This window comes from Phalacrocorax carbo, chromosome 4 (assembly GCF_963921805.1).
Source record: "Phalacrocorax carbo chromosome 4, bPhaCar2.1, whole genome shotgun sequence".
Lineage (NCBI taxonomy): Eukaryota > Metazoa > Chordata > Aves > Suliformes > Phalacrocoracidae > Phalacrocorax > Phalacrocorax carbo.
Window position 1 is genome coordinate 14,374,314 of NC_087516.1, and position 25,349 is coordinate 14,399,662.

Sequence of the window (25,349 nt, forward strand, 5' to 3'; positions counted from 1 at the left end):
CCCTGTGCAGCATGGGGGAGCAGGGGCTGGGGAAGGAGGATCCTCCAGCCCAGCCAGCATGCATGCTGGTGGGGACCAGCATCAGCCCACATGGAGAGGAGGAGGGACTCAGACCCTGCACTGTAATTTCTTTATGAAGGGTCAGCTCACTTTTTTATTCCATACCATAGCCTGAAGAGAAGACAAATCTTACCTTTCGCTAAATAGCATTCACTAAGTTCAACACCTCCCTTAGGCTGAGGCACAAACATTTTCATGCCTCAGAACGAGTTCTAACTACCAGACTGCTGGAAGAGGTAAAATGTGGGCACCCAGCACGTAATTTCAGAGAGTGCTGTTGTGTGTAAAAGGAATTGATTTCTGCAGCTGTAGGTAAAGACTTTTGGTTTTATTCCTGCCTCAGTTCTTCCCTATTGTTTACGTCTAAGCGTTTACGTGCAAAATCTGCTGCATGCTGCTAGACATGTGTTTGTGTTCTTGCTGGTGGGGCTTCTGTTAAGAGCTACCTATTTGTGTTCAGAAACAACGGTCTTCAATGTTTGCTCCTGAAGCACAAGTCAGATTCCTAAACAAGACATTAACATTTTCCGGTCATGCACTTGAACCTTCATTGTCCACTGGGGCACTGCCAATGCCTGGGAATCTTTCCTCCTTGTGGATTGCTTTCCATGTGAATGTCTCAGCTTTGATAAAAATGTATAATTAAGCAAGATGAAAAGGTGCAGTAGCTCTTCAGAAAATGAATTAAAATTAGAGGGAGGCAGGTGCTGAATAGTTTCGTAAAATACAAGACTGTAGGAAGTTAATCTTTACATGGATATACTTAAAAGACTACCAATATTTATCCATTAAACCTCATCAAATCACCATGAAGGAAGATTAGAAAATTGGGATTTCTTTCACTTCCCTTCCTGCAGAATCCAGACGTTGATTAAAAGAGCATGAGACACACAAATCCCACACTCCTCCTGTTTTACTTAGGGTGTGACAGCATCAGCCAGCACAGTGCTGATTTCCCGTTAGACCAAAGCTGGGTGCCTGGTCCCTTCTCTGAACTGCCTGAGCACTCGCTTCTCCCTGAGCAGGAGGCCCAGCAACAGCCCGACCATATGGTTAAGTGGCTGCACATTACTCACAGGAAAATAGTTCCAAATCACTATCTATCAAGTGTTCTTTTTCACAAGGCACAGGACTGTTGTACCTTATTGCACAGTGTGTTTGTGGGATTTTGCAAGTGTAGTTTTGTTGTTACATCTTCTGCCTTGGGAGGGGCCCGGGGCTCAGCTCTTGCCTGTGGTTTCTCTTTCCCACCAGTATATTTTAATGAGCTGGAATGTTTTTCTGTTGCAGAGTACAAAGTCCCATGGCACTTGCAGTCTGGGAATTGCTGGCTTTTGTAAATAGTTTCTGTTGGGCTTTTTGAGACCAGATGCTGACTATTGAAATAATGCATGATCTTAAACAAATAAAAGAAAAACTGAGAACACACAGTCTCCACAGAAAATGGAATCAAAGATGAGCAAACTCCATTTCTTTTCTGTTTTTTGATTCAAAACTAATGTGCACCCATGAGATTTCTGAAGCAATCCATTCACAGTGCGTAATCTGTGCAATGACTACCTTCAACGGGCTTCTTGCAGGATCTGATTGCCTCAGGATCCCAGGGACATGCATTTCTCATTCAGGGCCTGTAGCACCGGACTGCAAGTAGGCAAGGTCAGGTGTTTCTACCACGCAGGTGAGACCTTTCTTTTTAAAACCTTTCTCCCGAGGTGAAGGTGGTTTTTCCCCTTCAGAAACTCAGTGATTGGGAAGCTCACATGAAGTGGGGAGAAATGCTTGTTTGGTGCTCTCCTCTGCCCAAGGACAGTTTAATCCAGGATTAAAGGAAAGGCCATTAACCATAGACAAAGGAAAGTTTTCTCTGTGGGTGCATTTGATAGGACTCTCACTGGAGCCCCACTGCTGATGGGCAAATGAGAAAAGAGGATGCTGACAGTGGAAAGGGACTTTACCACATCCTGCTTCCATCTAAATCCTACTGAGGATCTGAAAATCTTTGCTGCTATAAATCTGGGATGCTGCTTTTCTCATTACTTGGATAATAGAAACACTGACCATAATTGCTGGCCATTAAACAATCCCCTGTAGAACAGACAAAACCTTTCTGAAAAATACTGCTGTTTTTTTTAAAAAAGAAAATCACAAGTTTTCCACTGAGTCTGCTAAATTGCCTTTGGACTTTCATTCTGGGATTTTTTTTTTTGTGGGTTCTTGTGCCAATCCTCCTTTTACTGGCACTTTCTAAATTTTCCATAACCATCTCAATAATATTTTTGTATGTAAATCACTAGCTCTGTCAAGAAGCCAGAAAACCAGGTTTCCCTTCTTGTTTTGAGCAGGTAGAAATATTTCAAAAGAATATGTTCTGTCAGATAATGAAGATTTGTAGAAATCCTCAGGTTCCAAGGGAATATCTGTTTCCATGAAATGCCAAAGGGAGCCTTTCCTGCCAGCCAGTTCCCCACTTCCCTGAGTCCTGGCACCTGTAGGAGTCAGCTTTCCTGCCCTCCAGTTTTAAAGGTACCAAAAGCCCCTGACGTGACAGTGCTTCAATTCTTTTGACGTGAACAAATGCACCTTTTGGTCCTGAAATGATATCTTTGTAAAAAAGTTTTCCTGGGAGCTGGTGAGCTCTGATCCTCATTGGCACTCACATGTTTCCTCAGCAAATCTGGAAGCACTGGCTCTGTTGCACAGGCCTCTGTTCCCTGTAACTCTGTTTCCCCTTATTTCCTTTTATTTCTCCATGGGAACTAGAGAGGGATGATGTGTGCTTTGCTGGAGGATTCACAGTGTTTTCTAACACCAGAGGGACAGTGAGAAATCTGGTCTCTGAAAAAGAATACGACCCTCTGGGCACCAACTCTTCCATCCACTCAAGAATATGTTTCATTCTGCCCTGTCAGAACCACTTTCATCCCATGTCTCTCCCTGCTCTTGTTCCTTCTGCTTTACCTCTCTTTTCCACTTACTCATTCCTGGGCGCTTTCATCTGCGCTGCCTCTCCCTGTCTGAGCTCTGCCAGCAGTCCCAGGCTCCCGGTCACGACCATCTCTTGGTTGTGTCCCAACACTAATATCCAGCCTAGTCTCTTCATGTAATCTCAGCCTGTAGCCTCTTGTGTGGTTTTCTCTTCCTATTTTTCCAGACTCAGCTTTTCTGCCGAGGTATATTCAGTTCTTTTCTGCTTCACCACCACCACCATTGCTCCTTCTCCTCCATGGGTACCAGTCCAACTTTCTTTGCTCTCAAACACAACATGTCAGCATTGAGTGAACCACATACCAAAGAAGGTTTTGATATAATACACCGTTTTGATTTTAGGTTTCTTAGCATTTTACTGAATTTCGTGCAACACACTAGTGGGTCGTCTTATCACAGAAAGGATCAAGCACTCTGTGACCTGTGTCCCTTCTGCCCAGACTACTGGCCATAACTTGGTTTTATTTGGGTGCAAAATCTATCAAAGGAACAGGATAAACTGGCATTCCGAGAACTGCTTGTGGCTGAGGATTTAGAGCACTTGGCTTTGATTTTACCCAATTTTTAGACGACATGAACATGGGATTACAATCAGGTGCCATGTGTGTTTGGATTGTGCCTTTGTAGAGAAGCCCAGACTTTGGGCTGTGATGATTTCTTTGCAACAGCTTGCAGCTGTGGAGAGAGCAAGTGAGAAAGGTGTTAGCAATGAAGGCAGCTTCTTTAAAGGTGAGTAAAGCAAAATATAGTTCTCTGTCTTCATCCTCAGAAAGGGAGGAATGGAGAAAGGTAAAATTCTCTTAAAAGTAAATCAACCTGAGCCATATACCCGACTTGGATGAAATATTAATCAGTGAGTAGTTAAAATTAGAGAAAGAATTAACCTATGGAAAGTAAGATGTGGTAGGCGAGGGACCAAAACCTACTTCCAGTATAAATGATGTTTGTCTATGCATCTGTTTGTGTTTAGTAGTAAGCAAAACACTTGTCTTTTCCATTATTGGCCATATTTCCTTTCGATGGATTGTAAGGAGGTACTTCATTCTGCACTTTTCTAGCAGACACTGATGGCAATTTAACAAGGTTAATATTAGTCATGATAATTACTATCAACATGTCAGAAGAAAGCATTTTGATAGATTTCCATTCAGCTTTTACCTTTTACCTTGAAAGTAAAAGAAAATACTTCAGCTGACACTTGCTTTTATGTTGCTGTTTTGATCTTCCAATGGAAATTAATCTGTAATGGCACTAGTAGCTTCCCTTGCGTCCTTTACACTGAAGAGACCTTTTTGGGTAACATGATTTCTTGATAAGAACAAGGGACACTATGTCCTTACTTTGGGCCCACTGTACACTCCTCTCTTTCCTCTACATTTTGTGGTTGATGGATTACCTTACAGGCTGGCTGAATGGTGTTCACTTGCCAATTAGTTTTTGCAGTAAATGGAATGAATCTTCTTAGCCTTACGTGCCCTGTCTTCCCCTGCGATGCACATTTCTGTCCTTCTGGCAAAATAAAATTCTGCATGACTGTTAATGAAGAGCTCTTGCCAATTGTATTTTGTATTAAAAAAAAAAAATTCCTTCTCAACCCACACACTATGCCAAATTCTTCCTGCAACAAAAAGGATCATTCAACGTAATTGTGTTTTGAACAATGTAAATTCAAAAGCAAGCCTTATTTCTAGTATGTGTTAAACCCAGGAGATAGATATTTTAAAATGTGCTTTCATAAAATGGTTGGACTTTCCTAAAAATATGTTTGTCATCTAAGAAACAGTATAGCGAAAGACAAAACACAAAACATACAGAAATTAAGATTCATTGGAGCAAATAATTTCCGTCAACCAATGTGGAAAAAAATGCCTGAAATACATCAAAGCTAACACTGAAATGTAATTCATTCGTATTTTAAAAAGATGGAACTGAGAAGCATTCCAGCCTCTCAGGGTCCTGAATTACAGTTTGAACACTTTCATATGAATACTGATTAGAGAGCAATAACTTTTGTAGCTGATCTTAAGAGCAAGTAACATAGATGTGGAACTTGAACAGCAGGTATTTATAGTGGTTTTGAATTTTATGTTGAGTGTACTGTGTGCATTGTGCTCTTCTTATCAGTCCCCTAGGTAATGGTATCCTGTTTTCTTTCATAGCCTTTTTCCTCCCTAGTTGAAGATTTGTGAGATGGTCATGTTAATCTTGAATTCTTCAGAGACTGGGGGAAAAAAGAGAGACGATTTTCTTTCTATTGTCTGGCCAGTCTCCTGGAAGGACATCTTTTAAGCTTCTTGGGCTGCGGAAAGTTTCAAACTCAAGTTTTTCAGTTTCTGGACGAATTTTCTCAGTCTTAAGCTGTCACAGGTATTGCTAGTCTAGGAGTATGCTATCCCTAGGCCAGCTGTAGATCTGAGCCAGATGGAGGCCCCATTGCCTCAAGAGAGGTAGGATTTTAAAACTTACCCCAGTGCTTAGGACATTTGACTGGTGAGCTCTGTATGTCTGACACAGTTGCGCAGGTCCCTGAGGTGCTTGTGAGGTCTCCCTGTGAAGTACCCTGAGGCCTCCCTTGTGAGGAAAAAGAAAAGAGTAGGCTCTAAGCACAAAGTTCTGGTTTTCCCTGAGCTCTGTAGTTCAGGCATCTAAACTTACAGCACTTGCATATTTTAGCCATTCAAATCCCTTATTAGAGCTACCTCATAATTCTGGATCCAGGAGATCCAGAAGATACAGCTAAGCCTGGGTCTAGGAAGGACTGCCAAAGTAGCCATTTCATATCTTCATGGCAGAAATGATTAAAGAAGATCTTTCTTTGAAGTACAAGGAAGTATTGTCATTAAATCTAATAAAAAGTATATTTTACTTGAAGATAAGACTTGGTGGGAAGCAGAGGTGCTCACTTCAGAGTTCAGCTGAAATTCTTGAGAGAGGAAGAAGGGCTTTGACACATGGGTATTGAAAGTAGGCAAAAATGGAGAGGTGCAGAAGGGAAGTACAGAAAGCTTCAGAAAATTCTGATGGAAACAGACAGAAAATTATCTGTCTATAATAGCTCATGATAGCATGAGAGAAAGCCCATCATGTGCAAGCTTGTTGTAAAAAGCTTTTCCTATTAATACAGTACATCCAGGTAACAATAAGCTATGGTTGGAACAACACAAATGCACTTAGATGTTTGTTTTTTGCCTAGTCTTGCCTTGTTATGTCAAGGAATGCATCCTTATTCAGGAAGACATTGGATTTAACAACAAAATATTATGAGATTCCCAATATTGGGCCAGAGTTGTTTTCTGTCTCCTAGAAGCACTCCCTTCTCTCCAGCCTACTCTAAATCCATTTCTATCTTTTCTGTCAGGAAATCTGCAGACCTCAAATCCCTGGAGGGAAAACAAGAAAGATTTTGTTTTCAAACACATTTGCAGATGTGGCTGCATTATATCTCATATTTAAGCATATTATTTAGCTTGGAGGATTGAGCCTTCTGCCACCCGTTGACAGAAAAAAATAATTTTTTTTATGCTACAAATGTTTTCCTGTGTATCTTTTCTTATCCGTGTTTTGACTTGTCACTTGTAAAGTGATATACATTTCAAAGCTGTTGGTGAGCATGAGGCAGAAGTACCTCTCACAGCCAACCCTTTTATTTATAGATTAATATGTATATGCCACATAATGAGCATATCACAGTGTAAATGATCACAGGGGTGGGTGCATTATTTCTATGGAAAGAGTTTTGGAATAAATATCTTCAAGAAAAACAAATATTTTCAGCAGATAATACATTTTATATCTCATAACATTCTTTTTTGAACTGACTTGAAAAGTTTTTACTTGAAGTGTGCTAAATGAAAAAGGTTTAATTTGCTATTCTCAGCTAGTACAAATAAAGTAAATACTCCTTTTTCTTTAAGGAGAAAAAACCAGCCCATTAATCTGTTCATACATGTGTATGCTCTTCAAGAAAAACGGGGATATGTCGCTGGTATAGATACTGGATCAGTAAACCAATAATCTTGGTCCTACCAGTAAGAGACAGAGACACCAGTACCACAGGGTGGAAGATGAAAATCAATATTGACACTTTCAGGGTTGAAAGGAGGAAACTGAGGGAGTTAGATGCATTGCTGTAGTACAAATATGCTAAAACCATGCAATAAAATGACCCAGTGCTTTGTTGTGTACATAGCTGCTCAATGTATACTGATACTAAAAAAAAAAATAAATCCTTAACTCCCTAAAAAACCCTTTTCCCAAGACCCTGCAGTAGCATGAACATGATAGTATGGAATATTAGCAAGTTCATGCATCTTAAAAATGATAATGCAGCCTAATATGAATAACTTACAGTCCTGGTGGGGGAATTGTAAACCATCAGCGCAGCTCACAGAAAATTTTTTCCAGAGAGGGACAGCACGATGTTGTAGAGACATAGCTTCATTTGTGGGGAAAGATTGAAAACCCTGGGACAGGAGGTTATTTGTGTTGTGTGTTGCCAGGGGAATGTTTGTGTGTTTAAATAGGAGACGAATACAAGTGAGGATAATATGAAGCAATGAAGGATCCAGAAAAAGCTAGTTGTGTGGTCCTATTCATCCTCAAAACAGAAAGAAAAAAAAGTGGAATAAAAGTAAAGACTGATAGTATGAAATGGTATTTTTTTTAAATATAGTTCACATAGTTTGACCTGTAGGATTCAATGTCACTACTACCAGCTTTAGCAGATAATTTATCTCGAAGAAAATAATGAGAAGCAAGCAATGGAAGTTACTGCTATAATATGAGAGCACACTATCAGTTACATACGTTTAGCAGCTTTTCTCTTCCCAGACTGAGTGATCATGCTTCTCATTTGCAAAAAGGTTACATTGCTTATTCCAATAGCTGTGCTTACAAGATGGCAAAAACATATTTCAGAAATCTCTATAAAATACATGTTTGATTTGCTGGTGTCTTGCTCTATTCAGTGTTCTTCCTTTTTTATTAGCTGTTCAGTATTAATGTGTGCCTCTCTGAAAAATGTAAAATTAAGCCCAGTACTGTAATGAAAGGAATGCTGGCTACAAGAAAACCCTGTGCAGCCCTCTGACTGGTGGACCTGGTGTGGTTTCAATGGGCTCTAAGCATTTCCGAGACCTTTAATTCCTGGAGTTTGAGACTCAACAGTAACAGTGCAAGTGGAAAACTGGGTCTTTTGTCTGACAGGTCCATTGGTGACAGAAGGAAGTGGGGATGTATGTCTGTGGGTGGTGTTTGGCAGGACACCAGGAAGGCAGTGATTGATCTGTGTCAGTCAAAATGGTGTTCAGCAGGCATCAGTTTCTGTGCTGCAGTGTTCACACATGGGTGTTTGCACTCCACAGCCCAGAGGAACGAATGCCCCTGCCAGGCCACGGGAAAGGCAGGGTTTATAGAGAACCATGCTGGTTCTCATGAGGGGTTGCAGAAGCAACAAGCCAGCTCTGATGACAGCTCTCATCCTCTTTGCATACTTCTTCATTTCAACTCTTCACAGCTCTCTTTGGTTTGATTCTGCAGTTGCAGATATTTTCTGCTAGTGAAACTAGCCTCTTGTGCTCTAGCTGGCCTAAGCTGGACAGAGGACAAGGCACTGGTCACAGCCACTGGTGTCACTACAGTCAGCTCCACCTCTGTTCCTCTCCCTCAGTCCTTTCCCTACTCTCCAAGATTATATAGCCTGAGCTTTCAAACATAAAAGGGAAAACTTTGGTCTTAAAGGAGATGTTGCATAAAATTTAATGCAGAAAAAAAATCCATAAATCTGCATTATACAATTGCTCATTACATTTAATAAGTTGATTTCACCGTTACCTGCTTCCCTGAATGCTTTCTCCAGTTTATCTCTGGCTTCAAGTTATGTCTTATAAAGCTAGTTCAAGCTGTAAATTCCTTGCAGCAGTGTCTGACTTATCTTAATGTGTGGATATATTTTTTATCATGATAGGGCTCAAGACTTAAAGCATTCTCTCATTACTAATTAACCACACCAAAATTGCCTCAATATCTTAGCACGTTGACTAGAGAATATTATCCTTGCTATAGAATTGTATAGAAAAGTTATAACTACTAATTAAATTGTATAGTACTCCTCCAAGAGGGATTTTTCAAGAACAAAATAATCACTGTGGGAAAATTCCAGGGATGTAATATAGCACACATCAAAACAGTGAAAAGGTAAGATGTAAAAAATTCTCTAGGCACTGGTTCCAACCTGGTTTTGCCCATGAAAATATGACTAAATCTGTTCCGGTAATTCCATTCAAAGGGCAATGATTTTACATAATTCTATATTCATGGGCGAACATTTTAGAAGGACTTGGATTTTAGGATTGTTCTCAGTTGTATTTCTCTTAATGGGTAGTGAAAATTAAAAAGGTTTTGATATGCTTACTTTATTATTTATAATTGACTTAAAACCCGAAACATCAAACAACAAAGCTTTCTGCTCGATCTTATGATTTTGAGTCTTTAGGAGGACTCAAGAGAACTGTTTGGCTATTTTGTAAAAAGTACTCTAATTGATTAGATATGTTCCTCCTTCCCAATTAAAAATTACAAAAAAAGGGAGTTGGTGAGTCTGAGCCATGTTCACTGGTGTATAGAGCATAGCTAATATCAGTCATTATCAAGGTCCTGATTGTACTGTGTGTTTTCTCACAAACACAATTATAGCAAGCTAATTTGCATCACTAAACAAATGCTAAAAATATCAAAACATTTTTCCCTGCTGGCCACAGAGTAGTTGATCCAATCTTTAAAATTCAGATAAACAGAAGTAACTACTCTTATGGAAGCTAACATGATTAAGCACAATATGCATAGGAAATTAGTTATTTAGCTGCTAGTATGCTCTGCAGAAGAAGAACTGCAAAGCTCTTGTTTAAAAATCACACCAATCTATCACAGAGGTTTTTGTGTGGCACCAGAAGGATACATAAAAGCTTTACATTATTCCTCATTCAAAATTTACCGCGGGGCCTGTTGGCAGCATGTGCTAAGGGACTGAACTGCAACTGCTGCGTAGGAAAAAATAATTTCTGTTTTTCCTAGCAGGGCTGATGACTGTGGCTCCAGCAGCTGCTCTAAGTTGTTGTTCCTTTTGCTGTAGAACAAGGCAGAGTCTGAGCAGTCCAGCACTACAAACAGGTGGGGTCTTGCCTTTGCTCTCTTCTTATTCAGAGCTTGCATAAGTGAACTTATTTAGCCGCAGATGAAATCTGGGCCAGATTTAGAAATAATAGGGATTATTTGCAGGACAGTGGTTTGTTCCAGGTCTTCTCTTGAGGCAGGTGCGAGAGCGGTAGAGGTTCAATAGGACACCTGTGGTTTTTAAATTAAATGCACTTTGAATATCTCCTTGCTTTCCCACCAAAACTATAAATGTACCTGTCCAAAACCTCTAAGCTTCTCCTATGTTGGCAGACACTTTTTTCATAGTAGAAGTGTTGTCATAGCTACCCAACTGAAATACAGGAAAATGCTTTGGGTCTTATTCAGCCAACCACATTTTCTCAGTACATCCCAATACACCAATATTTAGGTTTAGTTTAAACTGTCAGAAATCAGCTTGAAATTGTAACCATATACTTCTTCTGCAAGCAGAAAACTTCTAAATGAATGGAAAGGATGGATGTATTTCCTCTGTTATGTACTTTGATGTCATTTTGAATAGTGTGCCAAGCTCTATAACCTACCGTCACACCCCCCAAATCCACAGGGAAAAATTCTGGAAATATTTCATTAATCATTTTTGACAAGACTAAGATGACAGGAGTCATTTGTATTTCATGACAGTTGGTAATTAAACATTTACAGTATAGTGCCAATATTTAATACACAATGTAGAAGGAGGAAACTGAACAGAAGGTAAATCTGGCAGAGTTTAACATGGAGTGATGCTGTGGGAACGTGCATGTGTGATCAGAACTGTAACACCAGAGAGTAAGTGGCATTGCAATAAAATGTAGCAGCAAACCGCTTTTCCAGCTGTGTTAGACTTTCTTCCCTCTTCCCTGGAACAGAAATGAGGAAAAATATTTTACCCTTAAAATGACTTGGAGAAACCAGATGAGACTTTGGGAGTTAAGATCACTGACTGCTTTTGCAAGGCAATAAAACTGTCTAGAATAAATGAGTCCCAAGGAGTTTCTCTTGGTTTTATGACTGCCCAGCTTTGTTTTTCCCCTCCATCTCACTGCGTATTTCGTATTTTGTAAAAGCCTTCTACATCTTATTTAGGTTACCTTCCCTGTTTTCAGTTTCTGCTGGAAATAATTTGGAAAGCAATGCAGTATTCATTGCAAGAGTCTGTTTTTGTGTAATTTCTCAGCCCTCTAATACTATTTTTGCACATAGGGGTCGAAACTGTTTAAACAGCTCTATCTTACTCCTGTTGAAATGATCAGAAGTGTTCACATTTTTTCATAAGAATTAGACTGCATCTCCACAAATTGTCCATGCCATCACAAACAACATTTATTTGACTAAATGCCAGTGCACAATGTGCATGTACACATCTGAACTGTGTACCTTGACCTTGTACTCCATGGAGGCAGAGCTACAGGCAGAACCATCTGCTCCAAGAGACAGTCAAGACAGAGGAAGTGCATCACATCCTAAAAGCATCTTTATTTTCTTTCCTCCTTTATTTTTGAGCCTAGCTCTGGCTAATTCAGCTGCAGACGTGTACATTTTTTTTATGTTTAATCCTAGAGGAGACAAGTCCCAACCAAGCACTTCTCAGGCTTATTCCCAGGCTGTGTGACTTTTCTTGTAGTACTTGTTCTGTCCTTGCAAAGCACATACTATACAGAATGAACTCTCTTCTTCTGTACCATTATCAGGCCTTCCATGACAGGCCAGTTCCTTACAGCTATGTTGGTCGAAAGGAAAGAATAACTACGAGTATGTTGGGTCTCCACGACGTGGCTGAGGGTACTCTCTGACCTGTGTAATAGGTAGACAAAAATAACTATATGCAGCATAAGGTTCAGTCTGCAGTCACTGGAAGTGCCATGGACTCTGGGTAAGGCTGACTGGTCCCTTGATTTCTTTTTTTTTGCAAGCAGCTGTGTTGCTTGAGAAATGACCGTGTGGCAACAAGTGTGAAATTAAAGTGCATGTGAGCTTACATTCATGTACAATACTCTGTGCAAACGTATTTAAGTAGATGCCTTATCTACTGCTAGTAGGTACGTCTATCAAATAACCAGGCTTCTCTCAAAAACAGCTTAGTAAACCATTGGCAAAGACACCCAGCAGTCAGCCAGACCAGACTGCAAATGTTTGGTAGTATCCTGCTGCTAATTAAATTCTATCTGCAGGAAATCCCCCAATTTTTTAATATAGCCATTGATGAAATTCCTGTACTCTAAAGGCTGTGGATCAGGTGTCTTCATTCTATAAACCCACGCTTCTCGATGGCTGTGTGTGCATTAGCAGGCAGAGCAGCCTGACAGGAGGGGCGTTGCAAAGCAGAACGGTTGGCGATGCAGACCTGACACCCACATGAGGCACGTTTTGAGAAATTTAATTTCACATTTTCTCTAATCTGTTCCTGTTGTCTACAGGCCCAAGGCTGGGTGGATGGCATTAAATGCTCCTTTGGAGCACATTTTCTGCTTTTGTGTCATTCAAAAAAACCAGTCTGATTTGGGTGCTACAATATGAACCAAAATGCAGCAGGGCTGTAAGGTGGAGTCATTAACTTCAAAAATGCCTTCCCAGCCTGAATTAAGGTGCTAGTATAGTTGCATCCTTACGCGGCTGATGTTGTACAGGATAACCCATAACTCCTCTTGCTCAAAACAACTGTAATCATAGGAAAAAAACAAATGTGCAATAGCCTTTTTTCCCAATTTTTTTTTTTTAAATTAGAAAATTTTGCATTGAAAATCATATTATATTACTGACCCTGCTTCCAGGAACTTCCTTGGTCTAATCTATATTACTCAACACAGCATGGATCCTACAAGCATTTACTTATGCCTTGTGCCCTTAATTTCTGTAGAATTACTCAAGTAAATTAAATCTTACCCTTCTTTCCAGGATCAAGGTCCTGGGTAGAGATCCAAGGCCATGATGCATTTTGAATGAACAGAGCAATAGTTTTTTTTTTCAGAAATTATGTGAAATATTATCCACTTTGCTCCTTCCTGAGTGAAACCAATATTAAGGGAAAAAAAAGGTCATTATAAGAAGGGATGGGTATGAACCAATTTGTTCTGGGCAATGAAATGTGTCCTCGCAAGACCAGAGAAACTCTGGTCCTTTGCTTGACCTTATGATTATTTCAGTCTATGCCCAAATTAAGCAAGTAGACCAACACCATGCTCATGACAAATGTAAAATCTTTACCTTACTACATTTGTAACCTGCTCTGTTGCTGATAGGAACACCATATCATTTCATGGAGCGATAAAAATCTGTATTTTATGAAAAATTTTTGACAAAAATTACATATAATGTGAAACCAAATTTAAAAATAGATTCAATTACAAAGAACTTTGTTTTGTAAAAGATAGGATGGAAACAATACAGTAAAAATAGATTATTACAGATAAGATGTTTTTCATTTTCAAAAGCCTAACTTATTTTTTTTAAAAAGTTGAAATGAAATTTGCTTATGGATGGTAACCTTTAAAAAGAAAAGCACAATAGGACAGAACAAGCATGCATTTATTATCAAAATGTGGATGTACAAGTTTTAAAATAACATGAATGTCTGGAATTGTGGATGCTGTTTAAGAAAAAAAGATGGCTTTCATGTCAGCAATACTTTGGATAAAGTATGTTTCTTTCTGTTCTAGATGGTTCTCATCCAGAATAGACCCATGAAAACAGAGACACATGTAACTTCTTCACATTTTATAACACATAACTATGGATCTGAGCAAATTTCTAATGTTTTTAGTTCTCCTTACTGAGCTGCTTTTCAACTCTGGCTCAGTCAGCCTATTGTTACAAATAAAAAGGACTGTCTTTGTCATGATTATCGTACACCACTGACGTGTCTGATTCCGCACCCACTAAAGTCACTAGCAAAACTTTGACTTGGCCAGGGTCACATCTTTTACAATAAAGCAGAACACATGAATTTGAAGAACAATGTGAATACATTCATGCTGCAACTTTTCCAATGGGCTTCAGGTATTTAAATGAAATTATTCAGTGTTTGGCCTATTTGACACTACATTCACGTATTTACATCATATACATGTTATAAACTCAACAGCAGTTGCTCAGAAACAGCTGTGTCCAGCAGTTTCACAAAATTCCAAACTGGACCACTTCAATTAACGGAGACAGAGAGGGTAACGTAAAGCCTTCAGGACAAAGCTGGCCCCATATAACGTTGTCTCTTGCAAGTAGCCAGAAACATGGCAATCTCTGAGAGGCTGCCTAATGAATTGTTTCAAGTTTTCTTCCAGGATTTTGAAAAGGAAAGTCACACTTACTTATAAAACTGTATATTGTTGCTGATGGTCATTTTTCCAGTGGCAGAGTCAAAAGAAGAGCAGGGTTGTATGTGGAAAGGCTCAGCCAGTGTGCTCTGTGGGTTTGTCCTTGTCTGGGGAACCTGCTTTTAGAGGAGTCAGATGTTCTGGGATCCGAGGGGCAAAGATGAAGGCATGCACAGAGAGGACCTTTCCTCGCCCTGCCAGGGTGGACGCGTGTGCGGGGCCGTGGCTCACTAGCTGCTGCAGCCTCTTGTGCAGCCGTGACCCAGTAAATTGTTGTTATGTCCGTCTTGGAGCTTCTCGTGGCTCTGAAGGGATGCTCTGCTGTCCATGCTGGAAGTCTGTCCACTTTGATCTTGCTGTCTTCTTAATCTGCCAAAGGTTAAAAACACTGATACAGCTATTGTGTGCAGATAACTGTAACAGAATGACAGCTGTTGCCTGTCCTGTCGATAGCCACACATGCTTGTTTATAAAAGGGATTCCTGCACCATTAGATCTATATTAACTCCTTGAGCTTTATAGCTGCCATTTCTAAACACTGACGATTGTGTCCTCCTAAATATATGCAGCTGGGTCTTTGTCAAAATACTGCTCCCATTAAAACCTATCATAATCAGTCAGCAGAAGCAAGTGCTTTCTCTGGATTTAGCACCTCTGCTCAGACTGTAACTTGACCAAACCTCCAGGCAGCTCGAGGCTGATAAGAGTTGTTGACTGGGCACACAACAACAGTAAGTGCTGCTCCTCTCTGCTGTCCTACAAAATTATCAGTAACCTCCACCAGGACAGAGAAAAAACCATGAGATTAAAGTATATTCACTATTCTTATTATTACTTCATACATTGTCAAAGCCTCCTAGGTGTTTTCAAGGGAGAACAACAAAATCCTACATTGTTTAAAGACTGCAAAGTCATCTTCTTTTGACATCATTTTCCAGGCAACAGCAACAGCCCTAGCAGCACCTGCAGTCCCCACCAATCATTTTATCATCAGGCTTCTCAGCATTTCTGTTCAACATTGGTATCAACTTCTGTGATTTTACTGTGGTTCATGTGATAGTCAGTGTTTTTCTCCAAACACAGACACAGTGTAAGTACTTTCAAGAAGGGTGTAAAGATTCATGGTGAAGCTGAGAGGTAGAGAACAATTTTTTTTTTTCTCAAAATGAGAAACAGCTGTTGATGTATTCCTGAAAAACGCACCAAGAGTTGGCACCAGAGACACTATGGAAGAAGCTCTTTGTTACAGTGATCATAAGTGGTATATATGACATACTCAAAAAAGCATTTCAAGTAACATTGAATATGTAGAAAATACTCAATAATGGAAAACCATGCAAAAATGAAGTGTAAAGGGTCAGTTTCAAATTGTAAAATACCTCCAGATAGCATAAAGACTGTAAAGATGCTATACTGAAGACTCAGAAGAGAATGTGAAAGGACATAAAATATCTGTCAGAGATAAGCAGAGAAATAAAGGAGGCTATTTAAAGTAAGAATAATGAAAGCACTGTCCAAATAGGTTAAATTTAGAAGAGCACAAACACTGGCACATTACATAAAAAACATTAAGGCAGACTGAAAAAACAGATTAGCCGAACAAATTGCTAAAAGCAGTTACCCTAATAGCAATTTTTTCAAGTGCACCAGAAATAGGAAGGCTACCAGTGTGTCTACAGGCCAATGGAAGACTGAGATATTAGAGGAAAGCGCAAGAAATATGAGTCCCTAGCTGTAAAGCAAATGAATTATCTTCAACCTTCATGACAAATGAGCTTAGGGACATTCCTTTCTTTATGAGAGATTTGTCCATCATCTCCAGTTAAACCATCAAAGAGCTTTAGAACCAGTCATCCAAATGAATGTTGACAAATCATCAAGACAGTGGATTTTCACCCAAGAGCTCTAAGAAAATTGAAATATATAATTTCTGCACAGCTGAATGGAGTATGCAACTTACTGTTGAAACTGTCTCAGCACCGAGGAATGGGAGACAGCAAATGTGATGGCATTTCTTTTTTTTAATAAGGCCTTCAAAAGAGATATAAGGGCCTACCACGAGAGTAATTGAACCAGACAAAGTCTTGAACCAACTTAGGGTCTGAGCTACTGGCCCTTACGAAATTAAGGTATTTGTAGGCATCAACAGAAAAGGCTACAGTACTTGGAAACATGTTGCAAACTGTGGGCTGCAAACCTGTGCAATTTTGGCTCTATGGAAATCTGAGGAATCACTGCGTTCGTCTAAGACATGCAAATGCTTTCTCCCTGAATTTGTTTAATATTTAGTTCGTTGGTAAAATGCTGAAAAAGAAGGCATTTACTGTACTGCTAAAATTAATGGGGATTTAAGAAGTCTCTCAGTAACAGCATAAAGCAGGAAAACACTAATTTTTTTTTCAAACTACTCAAACTGGCACAAAGGCAGCATGTAAGGAGGACAGCGGGAAAGGAGAGAAATGAAGCCCATGCTGAGTTCAAAAGATACCACTGACCAGCCATGAACTTCTCACTCTCTACAGAGATGGTTTCTATTCTTGATTTCCATTTATTTTCTTTTATGCTGTCCCTACTGCCCAGGTCTGTTATTGAACCATAATTAGATTATGGGGGGGGGTTGGAAGTGCTAAAGAAATACATTGGTTTAGCAGTGCTTTATTGTATTCCCTTTTCAGACTTTTTCTGTTTCCATATCTAGATTCACTACCATATTTACAAACTATCAAAATAAACAACAGGTTATTAAGCTGATGATGTAGTAAAAATGTAACTGTTATTTAAATATTTAATAATTTATCAATCACTTTATTCAGTGATTAAAATTACGTTAGAGACTTCACTATAAGGGGCTATAATGGGCACCTGCTTACCTGATCCTGGGGGCTGGGGAATTGGACGAAGAATCAGGAGATGTTGATTCTGTTTCTACCTCTGTCACCCTTTGGGCAAATTATAGCCCTTTGCTGTGCCTCAACTTCTCTTTCGACAAGTGGAGACAATGTTGGGGGCTGAAGTTGAGGGGCAATTACACTTGTCCAGAAATCTCAGATGGTTTGGAGCTAGTCATAAATCTCAGCTGGATAAGTTGTGGTTAAAAAATAGAAGCAAAAAGAGCATTGAAGCCATGCCTGGACCGATGAAACCTTGTGCTCTTATCAATCCCATGCCCACAGGAAATTTTTCTGGATAAACTGGTGACAGAGCACATATAGGCTTGTACTTGCAGCTCTCAATTAGGCAAAGGATGCAATAAGCAGGAACATGCCAAGCAATGTGGGTCTTTGTAGTTGCACATCAGATGTTGAGGCAGCTGCTGCTGCCGAGAAGGATGGAAGCTGAGAGCTCTGTGCCTCTAAGTACTGCTCTGTGCCTCACAGGTCTGGATGAAACAGGAATTAGAGTCTGGTGTCTGTGATGATTAAGTAAAGAAGGTGGCATATATAATCAACCAAAATGTAATTATACTGCATATGTAATTATGCATCTATACATTATTGAATATATAAAAATCAAAAGTAAAGAAAGCACACTGGCTAAAAGCTAATATGGAAAATATAATACTGAAGCAAAAAAGACTGCTACAACTATGGCAGCCAGAGTGAAAATCACAAACATCTAATAAAACCCAGTAGCAAACTTAGCAAACTTGGGGACCACCAGGGAAGAGCTTACAGCTCAGCTTTGTTCACTGGATGAAGAGAAATATTGGAAGTTTTTCTTCAGGCTGCTTAGTCGGATAATTTCAATGAAAAAGCATGAAAAGTTGTACATTCAACATGACTGTGAAAATTTCAGATTTGCTAGGAGACTAAGGCCTCCTCTCAAACCACTGCACTTTCAGCAAAAATAAAATCAGGCAAATGGTCTGTATTTCAGTCTAGCTCCAAACTGCAAATAGACTCAGATCAAGACCTAGACAGATCTCACCACAGCAGCTGTGTGTGAACAAGCAGTCACTTCAGTTAAAATGTTGGACAGTCACAGAAGGGAAATTTATCTCTTGATTCCTTGGTGCCAGAGCTGGACAACTTTTCCAATAGAAGTTCTCAGCATGTTCTCAACTTTTCAAAAACATGGGTACCTTGTACCTGTGTTGTATGCATGGTTCCTGTAATTGTGACAAAATAATTGCAGTCTGGGACATTCTGTTTAAAAATGGCACTAGTGCAATAAATCATTTGTGGGAAACTGCTTTCCAGTGAATAACTTATCTTGCCTTTAAGCTGATGCAGCCACAGGCTGTGATAACTTGATAAAGGCCTAGGGAGAATGAATGGCTTGATGGGGACTTAGTTGTGGATCTGAACCAGGTAGCTGTTCCTTTGCTGAATGTTATTGACTGAAAATAAATGGTAAAATGGCCAGCTGTGAATGAAAAAAGGGAACAATTGGTTCTAGTGGAATGTCATATGGAAAAAAAAAAAAACCAAAACAAAACCTGCAGGGAAAAGAGCATGAAAATTAACTTGAACAGTGTCTGTTACGTTTATTCCATCACAATTCTGTATAGATACATAAGTACTCTCAGAAGCAGTTATGCTGGGAATTAAGAGTGGTTCTCCTGAATTAACAAAGAGGTAAACTGAGTTTTCCTCCCCCCCACCATTGCATTGATCCATGCAACATCGATAGTGTGTGACACTGAGCATTGAACAACCTCCCCTCCAGCAGCGAGAAAGAAGCTGTACTAACCACTACAGGAATGTGTCAGGAAAAGTAACTGAGCCTTCAGTCAAGTCTTGGGCTTCATCAGTATTTTCGGTAAGGAGAAAGTGTCTGTGTGAGCTATGGAAAGGTTTTTGAGATTCTTATTGTCTTGATACTCAGATATTACAGTAGAGTTCCTGCAGTATTGATTTCCAATGCTGGGTCTTTAATCAGATATTCATCAGTGGAAGGGTGTTCAAAGGACAGGGAAAAACTGTTGGTCCAAAAAAACTAGACCAGTGGCATCAGTAGCTGCTCTGTTTGAGAGCTGTATGGAGGCTTTTACACTGCCTGTCACTCTTGTCTGCCTGTTCTGGCCAGACAATACCTCAGTGCACAATAACACCTTCGTGCAGCTGAGGTACTCACCAGTGGGTCTTGCCATGCTGTTGGTGTGCAGCTGAGGCCTCAGAAATGTGAAATGTTTCAAGAAGTGGGCACACACTCAGCAACCATCGAGGACAGAATTTCTACTGACAAAAAGATAAATCAAGCCAGGCAGAACTACCATTCTTCTGACAATTCCCAAACATACCAGGTCCTACAAGACACTCTTTTTATTACAGAAAATTTCTAAATGCATTTGCCAGTGTTGCAAACTAAGCATCCTAGGTGTGGAGGAAAGAAAATGGTCTGAGTGGGCAGTGGAATTTATTTTCCCGTTTCTTGGTTTATCATTTTACCTTGGCCTATTGATATTTCAAACACTTTGCTGGAGAAAACAGATGCTTTTGCTTTTGCTTTGGGAATGAGCTTCAGAAACTATAGTTTTATTGCATGAGACATGTTCTATTAATGGAAACTTTTACATCCCTTGAAAGAAGCTCTGAGGAGTAGATAAATTGTGGAATATTTATCCCAGTTATTCTTCACAAGGAAGGGGGTCTGAGGTCAGAAAAGACTGGGCATGTCTATGCTAACTTTTCAAATTCATGAATCCTGGAGGATAGCTTGCTAAATAGTTAGAAACCCAACTTAGTTCTATGATTTAGCAGTTACACATAAGTAATGTTGATGTCTTGTCCAGATGGCCTTGCTAGAAGGCTAATGATGAATATCTCCTAATCAGGAGAAAAAAAATAGCTGATCTATCATGGGGAATGACTGTTCTCAGAAAGAAACTATTTCAGCTACATGTCACTGTGGTTTGTCTACCAGAGAACAGATACAGAAGTTACAAGGGAGATTTCTGAAAAACAATAAAGACCCTTATGTCTAAACACCATATTTCTAGAATATCTGTTATATATCAATATGGGCTCTTGGAAAGATACTATTCTCTCAAAATACTGCACTAAAAAACTTTTCATTCTCAAGATCCAGCAATGAAATTTTGTAAAGGAGTTAGAAGTAGCCAGAAAGTGGCAGACATAGGCATTGTTTTGTTATATGCTGGTCATAGAAAATATAAATCTGGAAGTTATGCTGTAAAACTAAAATTACTGGATATGCTGAAGTTGTAAAAATTCCACCCAAACTGAAAATAATTTTTACAGAGTGTTATAATGTCATAAAGGTGGGCGCTGTAAAGCATGAGGAGCCCTACTGTAGCAATATCTCACATGGATACTTGCAGAGCTGGAAGTACCTATCATATCTAGCAAAGACAGTGGCTAGTTGTACATAGCCAAGGCTGAAGTGAGGCATCTTGGCACCGAAGGAAGGCAAGGTGTCAGTTTAGTGCCAACTGCTATTGCCCTCTATTTGATTTTGATTTTAGTTTTTATTCATTGTGGTAATGATGCATTAAAATTTTTATACAAAACCAAGCAAAAGATGCCTGGGTGAAAGAATTAGACATGGTCAACACAACTGCTTCCTCAAGGTGGTCATGGTGGTGGTGGTGCTTTCACTCTCCCCACCCCACCACTGCATGTCCCTGATGATAACTAATTTGTCTTGATGATAGCTAAGCACTATTTTACCAAATGGCCCAGGGTTTGCTTTCTAAAGAAATTTTGATGGTTAGTGGCTGGTTGTGTCCCTCACCAGAACTGGATTCTCTGCTTAGTTACACACAAAACACAGATGAAACTTTCAACTCAAGCATTTTTTGTAAATTTACACTCCAGAGCCTTTATTTCTAGTTAAAAGGTGTAAAAAGACTTAATGGGATTTTGGAGTCTAACTGTGGCAATAAGACTTGCTTATTGCCTCCTTGTGAAACAAGTGCGGAGCATATCTGTGTTCCTCACATTTTGGAGTGGTTTATGCAAAGAAACTTTTTCTGAGAAAGAACAGAAGGATTTGGGCTGTGAAGACTCAAAAGGACTCAGAGTCACCTCAAAGTCCAGCATCACTCTTGGTGTTCGTAACCTGGAGTGTGATAGAAATTATAAACAGAAAGCTGCTGGGTATCTTGAACTTTATATATCTGCATAACCATCATGAAAAGACATATGTTTTAGTTTCTCTCTCCAACCTAAATAATAATTGTTCAGTGGTAAGTAGGTGGTAGACAGGTGAAAGCTAACAATATTGGTCATATCAGCTCATTTTCTGGATCAGCTCACCCAGCAGCCCCAAGAAGACTCTGTTCCTTTGGTTTAACACTCAGTAAAAATGTTCATGGTACCCAAAATCTTTCATGTTTTAGCCAGAAAGCCTGAATCACTTCCCCAAGCTTATACAAAACCTTATCTTTTGTAAAATCTCTTATTTAAGCTTTATAGGAGTTCATGCTCATCAGTAAAAGTGCACATACTACAAAATCAGGGTGATTTTTTGGCAGTAATATGTAGGTCCTACAGTGTGCACGTCATTTCAAAAATAACGGGTTATATGCATGTGCATCTTATACTCCACTTTGAAAACCTCCCCCATTATTTTTCTGCATTTTAACATCAATTGCAGGCAACGACTGTAGAAATATTGATAACTGAGCATGATTTCTGGGACAATAAGCAGCTTGGCTTGTCACCTGGCTGCCACTGTGGGGAATAAGAATTGAATTTGATACATGGACACTTAATACTTTTCTGCCTGTATTTTTAAAGGTTTCTCCTGTAAATTGGTTCTTTCTCTGTTCTATTTTTGTAAAAATTGAAGAAGCTGGCAGTATTTTACTATTGTAAATGAGTGTTACTCTTGTTTTTATATCTTCATTGTTCTGCTTACTAGTTCTCATCTGCCAGGTTTTCACTGAACTACATTTTTTAGTGAAAAGGTAAAATTAAGAAGAAGAAAGTAGTGAGCAAAGCATCTTTATCAGGTTATTTTTAACTGAATAAGCATATTTGGGAAGAGTGTTTTTACTTTTCAAAACAAAATGGCCACTAAATATATCAGGAAGGAGTGAAAATTCCTATATTTCCTTTATTTTTAAAAAAGGTAACAAAAATAAGCTGATGAGTTGATCAGAACTTCAGGAAATTTTATTATTTTATACTCCATCCATAAAGAAGAAAACACCAACGTTTGCTTAGTGTAAATATTAAGGAAACATACTAACAAAAAAGAATAAATAGGATACTCTTTGTCTACACCCTGCTGGTGTGAGTTGCAGATCCCATCTTGCCCTTTCATGCTCAGGCTTCCTTCCCGAGGAAAGCGGGGTGCAGGGTGAGGAGCCGGCATAAGATTAGGACATGTGAATAGAGGTAAATGTCTGGCCAAATTCTGCCGAAGTCCCAGTTTTAAAAGTGCTCGGATCTCACACCACCATATATCAGAACTACTTGATATAATAATCATGCTTAATCTGAGCACCTGATAATCTGAACATCTGCCCAACTGTTCATGCACTTCCGTTCCCCAGTGGGGCCCAGGAGGGCGCTCAATGGCAGGCACCGGAGTTCTGCATGGGAACGGCATTTCTGTGTTTTAGGCTTCGGTTACATTTGCAGCAGAAGGTAAAATGGTGCAGGGTTGATGGCTGGAAGCTAAGCGGCACAGGCTGGCTTGCATCCTTTTGGCTAAACTCTCTAATCTTCAAACCAGAATTATTGTATTCCAGCTGCCTATTAGGCAGGCTTTGGTCTATGCTAACCTCTGAAACATGAAAAAAATTGCTTCAGAGAGGGATTTTGGCCTGGGAAAAATTATGGCAGGGACCATGTTAACAACTGAGCAGTATGGAAGATTGCCTGTATTCTGTCTTTAAAAAGCAGGCAGAAAGCAACAATGAAGATGAAAAATGCCGATTAAGAAAAAAAAAATGTAGAAATGGAAGAAGGGGTGTTAAACACCGAAAAAATGAGGAAGGATTCAAAATAATTCCAACAGTGGAGATCTAATTAATTAAAATAGTTAATTATTTAGCTAATTAAAACTATCTTTAAAGAGAGCTGTATATAGCTAATATTCTTTTTTATTAAAAAACACTCTGTACACCTAATAGAGGAGCAGTAACCATGGCAGAATTAATAGTGGGCTTTGCTTTTCTTTAGCTTGTGCACAGAATGATATCAGTGGTGCTTTCAGGAAAACAGAAATCACTGAAAAGTATATGAATTTGCTAAGCATTTTCAAGTAAACAAGGAATGCACAATCTTGCTTTGTGCCAGAGGAGGCTTGGGGCAGACCAGGGCAGACTTTAGGACTGACTGGAGCAGGCTCAACGCTCATCACTCAGCAGTGTCAGCACTGAGTCACACAACTCCAAACTGAAAATTAAGTCTGTAACCTCAAATAATGTCTCCCTCTGCCACGTTCAAGAGAACAACATGTACAGAGCAGCTTTAAATGTAGAAAGATGCAGAACTGCTTGAGCAAGTCCAGTGGAGAGCTATGAAGATGATCAGGGGACTGGAGCATCTCCCTTATGAGGAAGGGCTGAGAGACCTGGGTTTGTTCAGCCTGGAGAAGAGAAGACTGAGGGGGGATCTTACTGATACTCATAAATATCTAAAGGGTGGGTGTCAGTACAATGGGACTAGGCTCTTTTCAGTGGTGCCCAGTGACAGGACAAAGGGCAATGGGCACAAGGTGGAACACAGGAAGTTCATCTTAAATGTGAGAACAAACTCCTTTCCTGTGCGGGTGCCAGAGCAGTGGCACAGGCTGCCCAGGGAGGCTGTGGGGTCCCTTCCCTGGAGACATTCAAACCCCGCCTGGACGCGTTCCTGTGCCCCCTGCTCTGGGTGTGCCTGCTCAGGCAGGGGGGTTGGATGAGATGATCTCCAGAGGTCCCTGCCAACCCCTACCATTCTGTGATTCTGTGGTAATGCTACTGTGTGTTTGTGTGGTAGCAGGTATGTATTTTGGGAGACTTGGTCCAAGTAGTAACCTCATCAAATCACTAGCAAGGGTGGATGTTATGAGTTTGTTGCTTTTCCTTGATAATGTTCACACTTATAATTTTCTTGTTCTTGGCCTCCTGCCCCTATGGTTAGGTACAAGTGGCTCAAATGTGGTTGCCTCACAAGTGGTGGTTGGTGTTGTACGAGACGCCTTTAATTACCTGACAGAGAAAACAGACAGACACAGCAGCAGACCATAGATGACCTGTGCCTGTTGGACTGGCAGCTAGGCATTTAGTTTTGCAGAAATGAACTGAGACCACAACTGTGGGATGGATTTTATGCCAGCTAACTAGAGATAATGGAAAGATTAGTTCAGGCTCTCTCTACAGGATAGATAGAGGTACTAATGTAGGCTAATTAGTTCTGGTCTAAGTTACCTAATATATGTGTCACAGATCAACCTTGGGAGATACAAGTCTCTCCTCAGTGGCTACTAAATGACCTTAAACTAAATAAATGATTTTTAAATTGATTAGTTTAAAGGAATAAAGTTTTGTTGTATCTCTAGAAAAATAGAGATACCTTTCCTATCTGAACCACAGATTCAAGTCCTTTCCTGCCTAGTAGCTGTATAAGCTCACCACACTGCACTGCTTAGCAGAGCCAATTTGCTTCTGGATTAGAGCTAATTTACACCCACACTGTTCAGGTGTGCAGAAATTGAATAGTCCCATCAGCCTGGTACATAGCACACGCCAATAAACACTGCCAAGAGCTGGGTAATGAAGTCACCGAGGAGCACAGGGGTGCGATTGCTTGTTCATCCATGCTGACGTGCCTATAGCATATTCAGGCTCTGGGTCTGCCAGCAATGTCTTTTCTGCATGATTTGGCCTATATCTTGAAAAATACTTTGTCATCTAATTCCCAT

The 25,349-nt window shown here is 39.8% G+C and overlaps 1 protein-coding gene across 1 annotated transcript in view; it reads right to left on the reverse strand.

The window, feature by feature from the left end:
* Positions 1–13,688: 13,688 nt before the first annotated feature.
* The window catches only part of STK32B (serine/threonine kinase 32B), a 184,406-nt gene continuing 172,745 nt past the window's right edge, over positions 13,689–25,349 (reverse strand). The window contains exon 12 of the mRNA XM_064449122.1: positions 13,689–14,897. Within this exon, the coding sequence (XP_064305192.1) occupies positions 14,759–14,897 (139 nt within the window). The 3' untranslated portion in view covers positions 13,689–14,758. The remainder of the gene's footprint in view (positions 14,898–25,349) is intronic.